A 14,596-nucleotide genomic window follows, 5' to 3' on the forward strand; every position below is an offset into this window, starting at 1 on the left:
TAGACCGTACACACAGTTTCAATGGAGGGACTGAGATCTCTCGGACTAAATCTAAAATATCTTTAACTATGTTCCAAAGATAAACGGAGGTCTCACAGGTTTGGAACGACATGAGGGTGAGTTATTAATTACATAATTTCCCTTTTTGGCTGAACTAACCCTTTAAAACAAACATGATATTTACATACCTCACAAATTTTGATAAACTTGGAGGTTCCTCTTTAAGGAAGTAAGGAAGCCCAAGAAGGACAACTGCTCTTCTACGTTGGTTAGAGCTCTGCAATGAACAACACTGTTTCAAATAAAAACTAGTAGTCATAAGCCACTTTTGCACTGTCAGGCCAGTGCAAGCAAGGGCAAACAGTGTGCCAGGAGGGTGCCAATACAGGTCCTTCTCAAAAAACGTGCATATTGTGATAAAAGTTCATTATTATTATTATTATCTCAAAAAATTAGAATATTTAATCCGCCCAATAAAAGAAAAGTGTTTTTAATACAAAAAGTCCACTGCAGTCCACTGCTTCCGCAGGTCCCCCAATGTCTGGAATCGGTCCTTCTCCACAATCTTCCTCAGGGTCCGGTCACCTTTTCTCGTTGTGCAGCGTTTTTTGCCACACTATTTCCTTCCCATAGACTTCCCACTGAGGTGCCTTGATACAGCACTCTGGGAACAGACTATTCGTTCAGAAATTTCTCGCTTGAGAGTGTCAATGATGGCCTTCTGGACAGCAGTCAGGTCGGCAGTCTTACCAATGATTGCGGTTTTGAGTAATGAACCAGGCTGGGAGTTTTTAAAAGCCTCAGGAATCTTTTGCAGGTGTTTAGTGTTAATTAGTTGATTCAGATGATTAGGTTAATAGCTCGTTTAGATAACCTTTTCATGATATGCTAATTATTTGAGATAGGAATTTTGGGTTTTCATGAGCTGCATGCCAAAATCTTCATTATTAAAACAATAAAAGACCTGAAATATTTCAGTTGGTGTGCAATGAATCTAAAATTTATGAAAGTTTAATTTTTATCATTACATTATGGAAAATAACGAACTTTTATCACAATATGCTAATTGTTTGAGATTGACCTGTAGAAAATTCAAGGAATAAACTGAATGGAAAATAATACATCAAATTATGTTCTCTAAATTTTGAAGCTGTTTTCCAATGCAAATATCAAAATTTTTCTTAAAGAGTTCACCCAAAAAAAGAAAGAAAATTGTAATTTACTAAACCTCAAGTTGTTTTAAACCTGAACGAGTTTCTTTCTGTGACAAGTCCCAGATAGTCTAACACAGTACACAACCCCACAATGTGTTACAACCTCAGATCACCAAGATTTATTCTTCTATTACCTGAACCACAGCACTGCAGACTGATGCTGCTCATATCAGTCATCCACAACCGTAATCCCAACAGTCATGTCTTTGATGAATTCCTGCTCTGAGTTCCTGGAAAAAAATTCCCTGAAGCAAATCGGCGGCTTCAGCTGCATCCATGTTAGCACATCACGTTTGATGTGGTAATTTCACAGTGTGTATATATATATATTAAACAAATAAAATCTAACGCCCCCTCATCTAAGCAAAGGGGTTATGGACTCTTCCCCCAAATTGCGACTATCACCTCAAAAAAGGTTCCATAGCAACCAAAGGCACACTATCTGATAACATTAGGTTTATAGCAACTCTTAACTCAAAGTCTCTCAAAAACAGACACATAATGCACATAAAAAGGGACTCTTCTCCAATTATTTCATAGAAAAACCTTTCTTCAAATTAATTCACATATACGTTAGGGTGTTGTGTATGCTGTTACTTTTCTGTTATATTGTGTTTTGTGTATTGTATATGTTTTACGCATGTTTATGATGGATCACTGATTAATGTAACCTCATCTATATGATGATTGGTATCTATGAGTTCGTATTTTCATGATCTAAAGGAGAGTGTATATTATTATATGATGCCTAATGTCTAGGAAGAAGCCTATAAAAATGGTGCATTCAGATACACTTTATGGTCCTGCATTATTAGAATGACACACAATTAGCAACAGATTTTTGAAGACATCTTCAGTGAGCATGTGACACGGATAATGAAAACAGGCATACAGAACCATCAGCAGAAGCTGTAATAGCTCCTGAAAGTGGGGGATGAGTATCCATTTCTTCCATATAGATATTGCTGTCATCTCTAGACAAAGAGAGCAAAAAGTCATTTTAAATAACTGCAAGGTGTTTAATATTACATATCCGCAGCATTAGAAATTAACTCAGAAAATGTGTGATACTGAAATATCCTGTTTTCAAACCTATTTCCATTCAGTTATTTAAACTGAATTTAATAAGTTTGCTTATTAAATGGCTGCACTTTAATGTGGGGACAAATTCTCACTAGAAGCTAACTACTTACTTCAAATGACAATGAAATTTAGTGAAAATAAATCATTTGAACTAGTAAGTGATAGGCATGTACAGTGGTTGGCGCTCAACAGGGACCAATCAGTTTTCAGGAGGAGTTGGTGACCCTGTGACCTGTGAATTTTACAATGGCTATGGAATTTCTGATCTGTTTTGAAAATTATTCAATAAAAGATGTCTTTTACAGACTGAGGCTAATCAAAATTTTGTTTGCTATAAATGTTTCATAAAGAGAAACCTCAATAAAAGAGATGTTTGAAGAGGGGTTTTAATTGGTGGCTAATTAGACTGTATAATATAACTACAATAAGACATGCACACAGACATTGTTTAAATACCTTTACTGGAGGATAACAGTAAGCTCGCATTTACTCAGCTGCCATTTCTATTTGAGTCAAAGATAATTAGTTTTTATCTGCTGTTTCTTTCACAAGGTCGCGCACAGGTTTCCATGTTTTATGGGGACATCACATAGGCGTTAAGGATTTTACTGTACAAACTAAAATCTACCCCTCACTCAAAACTACTGTAGATTTTCAAAACACTTAATTCTGCATGATTTATAAGCTTGCTTACTTGTGGGGACCAAAAACTGTCCCCACAAGATCAATATTTACTTGTATTACTGTACTTATGTATGTATAAGTGTGTAGTAAAAGTGGTATTACTATACATTTGGTCCTCATAACGTACGGGAGTACCAAGACCACACACGCATACAATTCCACCAACAATCTCTGAAATCCAAGTTGAGGAATTGTAGTTTTAGCCTATGTTTGCCAGTCTGTACAGGCAGTAGCCAGCCACCTTAAAAAGGTCCTGATGTGACATGAACTAAATGTCTACTGAATAATGATCTTTGCATGACAACTTTAAAATATGTTGTTGTTTTTTTTTTTTTTTTTTTGTTCTGCATATATGAGAGCAAAGCAGCACAACACCACAAAGTTTATTATTTTCTCTAGTAATGGGCTACTGGTAAAACACGGCTTCAGGTTTTTTTTTTTTTTTTGGATGAACCAGTTCACCAAATCAGACTGAACAGTATCTATCATATGTGTCGGACATGAAAACCTTCTGCGGAGGGAAAACAAATGAACAACATGTACAACTAAAACATTTTTGGAAAGGGTGATCTGATGGGCGTAGTTGAGTTAACAGTAGTGGTTAATGGTTAATGGTTTCGTTGGTTAATGGTTACAGTGCTTATCGTGTCACATGATCACTGAACTGGGGAAACCGTAGTGGACTTGCTTGAATCGAGCAGACTTCTTTATGGTTTCTCATGATTTATGTCAAAGATGAGTTAAGACTGGTTTATTCATATTATATGCTTTGGACATCTGTGTTACAAGTCATTACTGGTAATTTTAATAATAGCATGGCGTATACAGCATGTTACATCATTGCGTGATTATATATTTATTGGCTCATTGAAACAAATTCCCCCAAAGAATCAGTTCACAGAAATGAATCAAACTTCCCATCACCACTATCTAAAATTTTGTCCGGTAAAATTGTATTCCTGTAGCTCAATTGGTAGAGCACTGCCTATCAAGTGCAAGGTTGGTGGTTCGATTCCCCGGGAACACATAATATGTAAAAATTGATAGTCTGAATGCACTGTAAGTCGCTTTGGATAAAAGCGTCTGCTAAATGCATAAATGTAATTTTAATTTTTACATTTAAAATGCTTCTTCCTTATCACAGTCTCCTAGCAATGTCTAGTCTAGTTGTAAATCACAGTTCACGGTTGTGTCCTAATAAAGGTGCAGTTGCTGATTAAAAATATCAAGAGCTCTTCAATATATCCCAGCTTCAAGTTTTTGTAAGAAATCTGTATCAGCATTCCAAACTCAACAGCAACAAAACTGTCTAATATATGTCTGATGTTTTATCCTCATTTATGTGTGAATTTCAGGGATAATAACTTCATCAAGGATTTTCCTCAGCTGGCCGATGGGTTGATGGTGATTCCTCTTCCGGTGGAGGAGCAGTGCCGAGGAGTTCTGTCAGAGCCTCTGCCAAACCTGCAGCTGCTCTCAGGTGAATCTTACACACCACAGGACAACTGGGGGACATGCAAATGTGATTAGATGTTCCTCGATGGCACAAAAACTCAACACATTTCCTCTTGTCCTCTGAGGGACTGTTGCTTTAAAGGCGTCCTATTTACACTTTCACACTCTTTTCCCTGAGGTCCACTTATAATGTTAGAAGATGGTTAAGTTTTGTAAGCAACGTTTGAGATCCAATTATTAACAGAAGATGTCTATGACTCCTGGTTGAACCAGGCCAACTGATTCATTCAGGGTTGGTATGTCTAGTTTTTACTAAGACAAATGCTGAAAACGAACCAACCTCAGGTATGTGATTAAATATATAGTCTAAAATGGATAGTTTGAGTCCTGGCTTTTGCTGACATTTGCGCAGAATGGGAAAAGAGCTCCGAAACACGTATGTGACCGTGCGGGAGAGACGTGGACAAGGTTTATTTCATCTTTCTCTCATGCTCTTTCCTCACAGTTTCACTGGGTTCAAAGAACAAGCAAATGTCTGATTCTCATGATGAATCCCCTTTAAAACAGAACATAACATGAGGAACTGACAGTAATCATAGCATCAGCTCAGTGGACGGCTGCTCTCTGTCTCAGAGAAACCAGCGGAGCAGAAAGCCTTCATTTCCTCCTCATATCGCTTTTGATCACATCTCCAATTCAGAGCTGTCCTTTCATTTATTTGTTTTAACTCCAGTTCTTTCTAATGTGGACTCCACACAAATGCGGGCTCCAATGACAAGTGGCTAATTCAATAACAGCTTGTCTTTTTTCCAGGAGTGAGAGTGGAGAGTTGTTAATGCTCGCTGCAGTAGTTCATATGAGATTTAAACCATTAGATCATCTCTCAGCATGAGATGAAAAAAAAAACATGATACGATTGATGCGGTGCTTTGAATGGCCTGCTGCTGTCATCCCACACCATACAAAAAGGATAAGCAGAAAGTGTTTTTGAAAACAGGAAAGCTCAAGCTTTGTTCCTTATTGGTCCAAAGGGTCTAATCTTCATATTGACATATAATGAGAAATGTGCCATCATTGCTTATGAAACTACAGAACTTTTGAACTTTATAAACCGGTTGATGTAAATGCTCGTTCACACCGAAGATGAAAACTACAGGCCTAACTGTCTAAAATGTTAATGATTGCTATTATTCTGACAAATGTAAAAATATTAACAGCAAATCATAAAACATCCGACTTTAGAAAGCACAAGAATCTAAAACAGAAGATTATATAACTGCAAGAGCGTGCTAAGCATGTTAGCAACATCTAGAAATAAATGCATGAATGCAGCCTCTTGTGAAATTAACTACACTTATACATTTAAAGGATACTTCTAAATAGTATATTTTAAAAGAATACACTTAAGTGTGAACAGAAAACCCTTATTTAATATTATTTCAAATTAGAAGAAAAATGACAGTTTAAATTTATTTTAAATGCTAGATATAGATATAGATATAGAATTTCACTACAACTGCACATGCAATGCATTTAAGCACACTTTTTTTTGGTTTTTAGAAGAGGCTCAGTGGAGTATTCAGTTTTTCGAGCCAGTAAGCACCTCCTTGAGTAAAACCCCCGTGTCTCATGGGAAACTGTTCATGTCTGAAATGTAGCTATTAATAAAGTTGCAGAAGTGCCCATTTATGTGTGTCTGTGTTACAGGAGATGCTCAGTTCAGTGAAGCCACAGGATACCCCATGATGCAACAGTGGAGAGTGCGGAGTAACCTGTATAGAGTGAAGCTCAGTGCCATCACCCTGTCTACAGGTACCACGATAACCACGCAAACAACTCCTCCTTCACCTGTGTGTATATGTTCAGCTCATGTATACTTAAAAGGGTTAATTCACTCAAAATATGAAACATTTATATTCACCCTCATGTCATTCCAAACCAATATGATTTTTGTCCTATGTAACATGCAAGTAAATTTGCTAACTGCTGTGATTGGAATGGTGACAAACTCAGAAGACTCATATATTCAGCTTGACTTTGTTTTCTTTACATAATATTAAATTCATGAAAATTTGGCACTCTAACAAAAAGACACTTGGTCTCTTAATAGTGTTAAACTGTTACAAACACACTTACACTTTTAATAAAAGTACTTAGCGGCATTGCCTCTGAGGACAAAAACTTGGCACTGTCGTAGATTTTAATACAAGATATTTAGAAAGAAAGGGCAGCATGTTGAGAATAATTAGAAAACAAGTCCATGCTGAATTGAGACTATCAGATTCTCATTCAATTGCTCAGGCATGTTTTTAAAAATGGTTACTGTGAAAGTCACTAAACAAGGCTTATTAAAAAAAAATAATAATAATAATAATATATATATATATATATATATATATATATATATATATATATATATATATATATATATATATATATATATATTAATACTACTACTACTAATAATAATAATAATAATAATAATAATAATAATAATAATGGCATGTGAAGACATATCCTTTCATACCCACTGCATCTGTAAAAGTCCTATAAAGTCATAGTATGAGAATCGAACTTCTATTAATTCTCACACTGAGCTGATGTAAAGTCACAATGTCTTTCTTCAGCTGCTTTAAACGAATGTGATATAAAAACTATACACTCTAGAAAAGAAGAACTGGTCAGTAGCACAAACAGATAAGGCACTATTTAGCATATTTTGAAAGTCAGTATGACAAAGATTGGACAAAAAGGGACATTTTTCAAAATATATTTTGTGGTCCACAGATGAAAGTCAATCACACACACCAGTTTAGAACAGCATGAGGAAGACTAAACAAAGACCTAATATTCTCTTGTTGAGTGAATGTTTGAGATTTTCATTTTCAATATTTGTTATAGATAAATAACTTAATAAAATTAAGTGTTAAACAGTAAAATATGTGTGAATGATTACGTTAATAACGTGATGATAAAAAGTAGTTTGTAACATCAAGCAATGTAACGGCCTGTTTTTATACTGCAATAATAACTGGAAGCGGCTGAAACTGGAAGCCTTGCACATTCAGGTTAAAAAATGGCCGTGCCTGCTTTTACATTAAAAATAAGCTGGATAGGTTTTCATTGAAAATGAATGAGATAAAACACTTCTGGAACAATGGCACTGAAAAATGGAAAAGGCATTATATCACTGTCAAAGTACTGGAATTGTAGGCGTAATACAGCAAGTTTCACTGACCTCTTAAAAGGTCTGGTGACAGGCAAGAAATATATAACAATCATAAATCAAAGATTTTCTCAATATAAGAAATTAATTGTTTCTGTATGTGTGCTGGTGCTTTGGACAGATTTCTCAAAGGTGCTGAAATCCCTGACGTCAGACAGCACACGGGATGAGTTGCTTGCGTTTATTCAGCAGTACGGCAGCCATTACATCTCTGAAGCACTGTACGGTTCTGAGCTCACCTGCAACATCTACTTCCCCAGCAAGAAGTCCCAGCAACAACTCTGGCTCCAGTACCAGAAAGGTAAGACGGAGGTAAAAGAGTCAAGGAGAAGGTCAAGATAGGAATCATCACAGACAAATAAAACAAACTCACTTTATTTCATGGGGTTTGTTCATTTATGTTCCTGCTGTAAAATGCTCTGTGCTGAACATCAGATATTACACCAGTGGGTTCTGGACATGTGAAAGATTTGAGTTCACTCATATTGTTTAAATATGGTATACTCATACAGTATGAATGACCTCTGAGTCAACAACCAACTCTGACACAACGAATACCAATCCAGAAGGCCTATGGCAGGGATGCCCATCGAGGTCCTTTTTCCTGCAGAGTCTAGTTCCAAACTTGCTCAAACTTGCTTAGCATGTGACCTGTATCCGGATGTTGTCCACATGCACATTGAAATGTCAAGTGTAAACGCGCTTCTGATCGAAATGTTATCCCATCAGTGTGTCCTGGTCCAGAGGTAATCGGGGACATACTGTGATCGGATCTCATTGTAATGTAAATGCAATCCAGCCATTGTGTCCGCATTCGCAGACTGACATCATGCAAAACCCTGCCCCGCTCTCTCCCAAACTGTCAGAAGAAAAATGGAGGTCACCAGGCCGTGGATCGTTAATGAGAAATGAACACTTAACACCATACCTTCACCGGACGTGACAATTATTGCACCGCAACTTTGTGTCAGCACGTCAGAAATAGGACGAGGCAACACTTTACTGTTGGGTATTTGTCGTGTCGCACTGCACCACATCCATTGTAGACACCGACACTGATTATAATGGGTTCTACAGTATTTTGTCTCAGAGTAGACAAAGTGTCAGACTTATTTGAATATTGCACAGGAAAGAGATGCGATCAACTATTCAAATAGATAAGTCAGTTGATGTTGCCAAGTGTAAACATGCCATCTGCTGATTGACTGATGATCCGATCTGCTTGATCAGATCATGGTGATTGCATGTGAATGCCAAGTGTAAACGCAGCCCTTAAATTAGCTTGTAGAGTTGTGTTTGATTAGAGCTAAACTATGCAGAAAAGTGGACCTCGAAGGCCAGAGTTGAGAACTCCTGCCAGAGTGAATGTTATCGAGTGCACTCATTCAATCCCATAATGCATCGAAAGAACAAACGTACAATCGATGTACACTCAGTGGCTAGAGAATACCCATAATGTACTGTGAGGGTTGTGTTAAATGAATTCTGGTATCTCACCAGAAAATGGCTCCTGCAGCTGAATCTTCCATCCATCCATATTTCAAACTGCTTGTCTGACGTGTGTACAGCGTAATGTCATAAACATATTGCTTTTTAAATAGTTTACTTACATATTTAAAAAATTGTTATGGGATAGTTTTCATGAGAGAGTTCAGGATAAATCTTTCCATTACTACTATAGTAGCCAAATGGGTTTCAAATGATTATTAAACAGCAATCACAAACTGTGCACTTGAAATGGGTGTCAGACAAAGGAGACTTGCAAAATGCGCAGTGTCTGGGGCTCTGGGAATGCGGTTGGGAACCATTGAACTGGGGTAGCAAACCTCTACCTGGAGATTTGGATCTGAACGCTGCAGGAGAGTTGTTCTCCAGGAGCAGGATTAGCAACCTCTGCAATCATAGATAAGTAGGTCTATATACCATAAAAATAAAATATAATCAACTGTTAAATAACAGAGCAATTCCCTACTGCAATTCACTAACATTTCTGTCATTCCTGGTTTGAAATACAGTAGTTTCTAGATGTTGAATCACCACAGAGTTCTTTACACAGACTTGTGCACTGAGCCCTTTTCCATAATAGTTTCATGCATAAGAAATGTTGTACAGGATTCAGTAAACCAATGTTTCTCAACTCTGTTCCTGGGGGAACATCAATAGTACACATTTTGGATGTCTCCCCGATCTGATTGGGAAGAATTTGAAAATGTGCCTCCAGGGACAGGGTTGGGAAACACTGTAGAGCTAATCAACACATCAGTATTTTCTACAGTCCAAAATTGTACTATCAAACAGAACCATTGAAACCAAAATGATTAAAACTTGTGGAGAAAAAAATACAAATAATAATAAAATAAAAATAACATTGCATACAAACATTTTAGTCAGCTTAAACCACATTTCCATCATAATATGATCATCTTTTCATGAATGCCAAACAGTATTTTTGACATAATACTACTGAATAAAATTGGCGGGGGTGTTTTTGGACAAAACAACTGCATTTTCAATTTATTTCCTACTATTGTGAAAAATAAATAAAGAATAACAAGTTCTTATTTTGCACATCTCTGGTTGCAAGAGACAGTTAAACAGAAAGGTGTATAGAGAGATTGCTGTAGATGGTGAGCAATATATTGCGAAGATCAGCATATTGGGAAAGGTTTAAAATGGTTCTCAAACTGTGGAATCGTATAGGCGTTTCATTCACACTGATCCGTTTTGGGAGAGTGAAACTTTTGGAAACCGGGTCCCAGAGTGGATAAATCTGAAAACACCTCCCTTCTGTTTTCGTCTGGACAGCGAGTCTGTATAAATGCCGACATCCTCAGCCCACGTGTCACCCCTAGTCTGACACCACTACATCACGTAACAGCAACAAAAACATGAACAAACACTGAACGATTGTCTTTTATTTACTAACATTATCACAGATTAATAAATGTATTGTTCCATGTTCTTTTGTATACTGCGCGCAAGGTTTATGAGCATAGTCCAAGTCATCATCTCCATTTTAGTGTATATCTGTGGCACAATTACAGCACTACATGCTGGTCTGGTATGTATATTACATCGTTTTGTGGTTTCGTGTGGACGCAGATATTTCTTGAGATAAGAAAAAAAAAAAAAAAAAGATTGGATAGGGAAAGCTCTGGCTTCATGTGGAGTTCCTTCGGGTAGGAAGCCACATGACCCTGAAAGATCGAAGGATTTTAATGTAATGCTTCTGTAAGGCCCAGGCATAGACCTCATTTTCACATCAGGAGTGTGGTATGAGAATAGGTCATGTCCTCTCATTGGCACAATCATGCTGATATATCTACATATGTGTGCAGAGCAGTTTTATTCCTGAAAGCAAAAAGCGGTCAAAAAGATGTGATATTTTTCTCTGTGAGCTTGATCTCCTGATTCATATCCTAAGGAGTGCTTTTTATGACATGATAATGAAACAAGATGTGAAATGTTTTTAAAAAGATATGACCATATTCTAATTCCCTTAACCCTACCCCAAACCTAAAATAAACTACTACCTTACTATTAAAAAGCAGCAAATTTGGCATTTGTTGAAGGACAACTGTCAGTTAGTAGTGAATATGTGTTCCCTATTCTAAAGTCTCATCCTCCAAATTACTTTATATATATTTTATACTACTGTACTGTAGGTACTGTGTGTTTAGTTAGAATTGGACAGAGGGGAACTGTCAGGGCCCTAAGAGCCTCAGACCAGATCACCCAAGCCTGAATTTGACGTTGTCAGGAAGACCATCCAACCTGGGAACCAGGATGGTCATGAGGTAATTGTGCCACTAAAACATCCTGCAAGTTCAACTGGTTGTTGCCCTAAGATCAATATAAAGCAAAATAGAATCCATTATAATGGCACTCAATGGTGATGTTTACACTGCATGAAGTACATAGATGTCCTGTCCTATTTCTGACTTACTCCACATGCTTGAGCCACTTCTCGCAATAGGAATGTACAAGTTGACAGACTGTGTGTTTGTCTCTGCACAGCCTTCCAAAGGACCCCAGTGTTGGGTTAGATGGTTAAGTTTTAACTGATTGTTAAAAAACTAACCTAACATTTATAAGTGAACCTCGTGGAAGATTAAATAATAAAAAAAGGCATGTCATCTGCCCTTAAATAATTTTGGACAGCACTTTCTGTGAAAGGACAAAGTATTGCATGCAGGCTGTGGCAAGTTGTGTATGTGTAGTAAAAAGAACTGGCCTCTGATAGTGTCCACCTTTTCGGTAAAAATAAAGACTGATATTGGACATTTAAAGCTGGATATTTTTGGTTAAAAATCAAAAAATATATTATTAGCTGAAAGCATTTGGAAATCGGACAGGGCATATATGTACTTTATCCAGTTTAAACCTCACCATTGAGCAAACACCTACAAATCAATGTTTAAAACTCTCCTTATTCCGACTCGTAAGCTCATATAGTAATGGATCATCCAAAAAGGCATCTCGATAAATCACTGTTAAAACAAATAAACCTCTTTCAGAGAAGAACAAAATTGTTCCCCAATGAAAAGTTCAGTCAGGAGCACTATGTTTTATTAAGGATGTTGTAGAGGTCCTGAACATTATTTTGACAGGCTTTTCTCTGAGGGGTTCAGACTCTGAGCGTCAGCTGATGCCGGCTGTCATGCCTTGGTCTGCCTGAACTAGAGAGATCCTTTCTTCACTTAAACTACATAGGGCCTTCTAGTAGGCCTCCATACTGCAGCTTTATTTGTGCATGGTCATTTCTTGCTCATTTTACATTTACATTACATTTTACATAATATAATAACAAAGTTTAATATAACCGACCCTACAACCCTACAAATAAGCGATTTGGAGAATTGATGGATGTTAAATTGAGACAAAATATTAAACATAGTACAATTTGTAATAATAGTCTATTGTTATCACACTTAACAAGATCACTTATTAGATCACACTTGCACTAAATTTCCCAGGCCGGAGCACAATTACATCATGTGCCAGATAACAGAGAAACACACTCTTGTTAATATTCTGCCTGATAAATTTGTTATTTATGCCGTGCCTTGATCTTCACTTGTAAGTATAAGAGAATTATTACAGAGGCAGCTGGCCCTAATGAAAGAATTTGCAGTTTTAATTGGAGACTAATTCCAGTTCATCAATAAGGTGAGAACCAGACCAATAATTAACATGAATATACTTGATTGAATTAAATTAACTGAAAAGTGTAGTGTAGTAGTAGTAGTAATAATACATGGTTGCGGTCGTAATGATGACAGTAGTGCACCCAAAACAGTAACTGTTCTGTACTCCAGCACAGTTAGCGCTCACACTACATGCATATCGTGCCCGAGCCCAAACGAACTGTGCTCTGGCCCACCTCTTCCAACCAGGCCAGGGACGACTAAATGAACCGTGCCCGAGCGAGACACAGATCGAATGATCACTAGTCAAATGAACCAGGCTTGGGGGGTCAAACGGGATGATCGTATTACTTCCATAACCCTAAACAACACCAGCAATTATACTATGACATACATAACCAGCACAGGCAGAATATTTCCTCTCAGGGTTGAATTTTTTCAGGACCTCACTATGAGATCAGTTATGAATGACAACTTTTTTTTTTTTTTTTTTTTTACAAACTACAAATACTTTATGTCTTATATCTGAAAGCCAGGGATCAATACCCATAATAGATGCACTAGATTGAGACTATGGTCACATATTGAGTAACTGATATTGGGATTGTAAATATACCCTTTGACAAACTTCTTTGAAATCATGGTGACTAGACTATAAATGTGTGTACAGTCTTGAATTTACTTTTAAATGTGGTTTTATTAACAAAGTTCGGGAGAAGCACGATCAGATAATCATCCAATTTGGCACAGGTGCATCTCGTCTAGCTAATCATCTTAAATAGCACGCAAGCGTGTATATATATCCAGTCTTCCTACCTCCTGTCCCACGACAGTTTTTTCGGCATAGACCGTCTGTCAGCATTCGGTTCGCTCTGTCAGCATTCGGTTCGCTCTGTCAGCATTCGGTTCGCTCTGTCAGCATTCGGTTCGCTCTGTCCGTCATCTTATCACAGGCCCAATCTTCCTTCCGACGAAGATATCTATCCGCTGAACACCAACAAGCGTCATCGCGTCAGCTGCTCTTCTCGCCAAGCCACACGTTGTGGCCAAAGGCTCGTGCAAATCCTTCAGCTCGCCTCACTCGACAACACGATTTTCTCGCCAGGACCGGGCTCTCTTATAATGCTGGATTGCAGCCGTGCTCCAGTTCTCCCCGCAGTAAACCTCTCTCGCTTTTTCAGCCGTGGCGCAGTTCGATGCTGCCTCCACTAGCGGCGAAGACCGTGCGTTGTTGTAGTGGCATGTCGTTCGTGAAAGAATCGTTTTTTCGAATGAATCTTCTAGGCGAACGAATCGTTCTCCGTTTACACTCATTCATGAAGAATTTTTCAGAGTTGTCATCCACAATGAACGAGTTTCATATGAGTCTCAGAGATCGAGAGCTCTCATTCGTGAACGAAAGGACTAAACCGGTATACATGTCGAGTTGATTAAACGGATACATGTCGTTCGTAAACGCAATGAACTGGTATATATCTTATCTTAACAAAATTGATGAGAGTAAACCGGGTCAGTTAGCCATTTAGCACGTCAATCTTGCAAAATGTAAAGCGCAGTTATAGGTACTGTGCACATATGCTTGTTTACATATTTAGCATACAAAAGATAAACTCCACGTTTAATCCCCGATTTATGAACGTGAATATATATGAACCGTCTGACCAAACAATTAAAATGCTAATCATGCAAGACAACCTCGTGATTTGCTCATCTGAACAATTTAAAAGACGTTATATATAGAATGCGCTTATGAAGACGCCAAAATTTGTTAAACGGCGTTATGACTG

General features: G+C 37.5%; 1 protein-coding gene across 2 annotated transcripts in view; it reads left to right on the top strand.

The window, feature by feature from the left end:
* LOC127989645 (astrotactin-2-like) overlaps positions 1 to 14,596 on the top strand; it is a 463,909-nt gene that overhangs the window by 338,186 nt on the left and 111,127 nt on the right. For both annotated transcript variants that reach the window (XM_052591441.1, XM_052591440.1), the window contains 3 exons: positions 4,337 to 4,461; positions 6,144 to 6,248; positions 7,784 to 7,963. In XM_052591441.1, coding sequence (XP_052447401.1) covers positions 4,337 to 4,461; positions 6,144 to 6,248; positions 7,784 to 7,963 — 410 coding nt within the window. The remainder of the gene's footprint in view (positions 1 to 4,336; positions 4,462 to 6,143; positions 6,249 to 7,783; positions 7,964 to 14,596) is intronic.

This window comes from Carassius gibelio, chromosome A5 (genome assembly GCF_023724105.1).
Source record: "Carassius gibelio isolate Cgi1373 ecotype wild population from Czech Republic chromosome A5, carGib1.2-hapl.c, whole genome shotgun sequence".
Classification (NCBI taxonomy): domain Eukaryota; kingdom Metazoa; phylum Chordata; class Actinopteri; order Cypriniformes; family Cyprinidae; genus Carassius; species Carassius gibelio.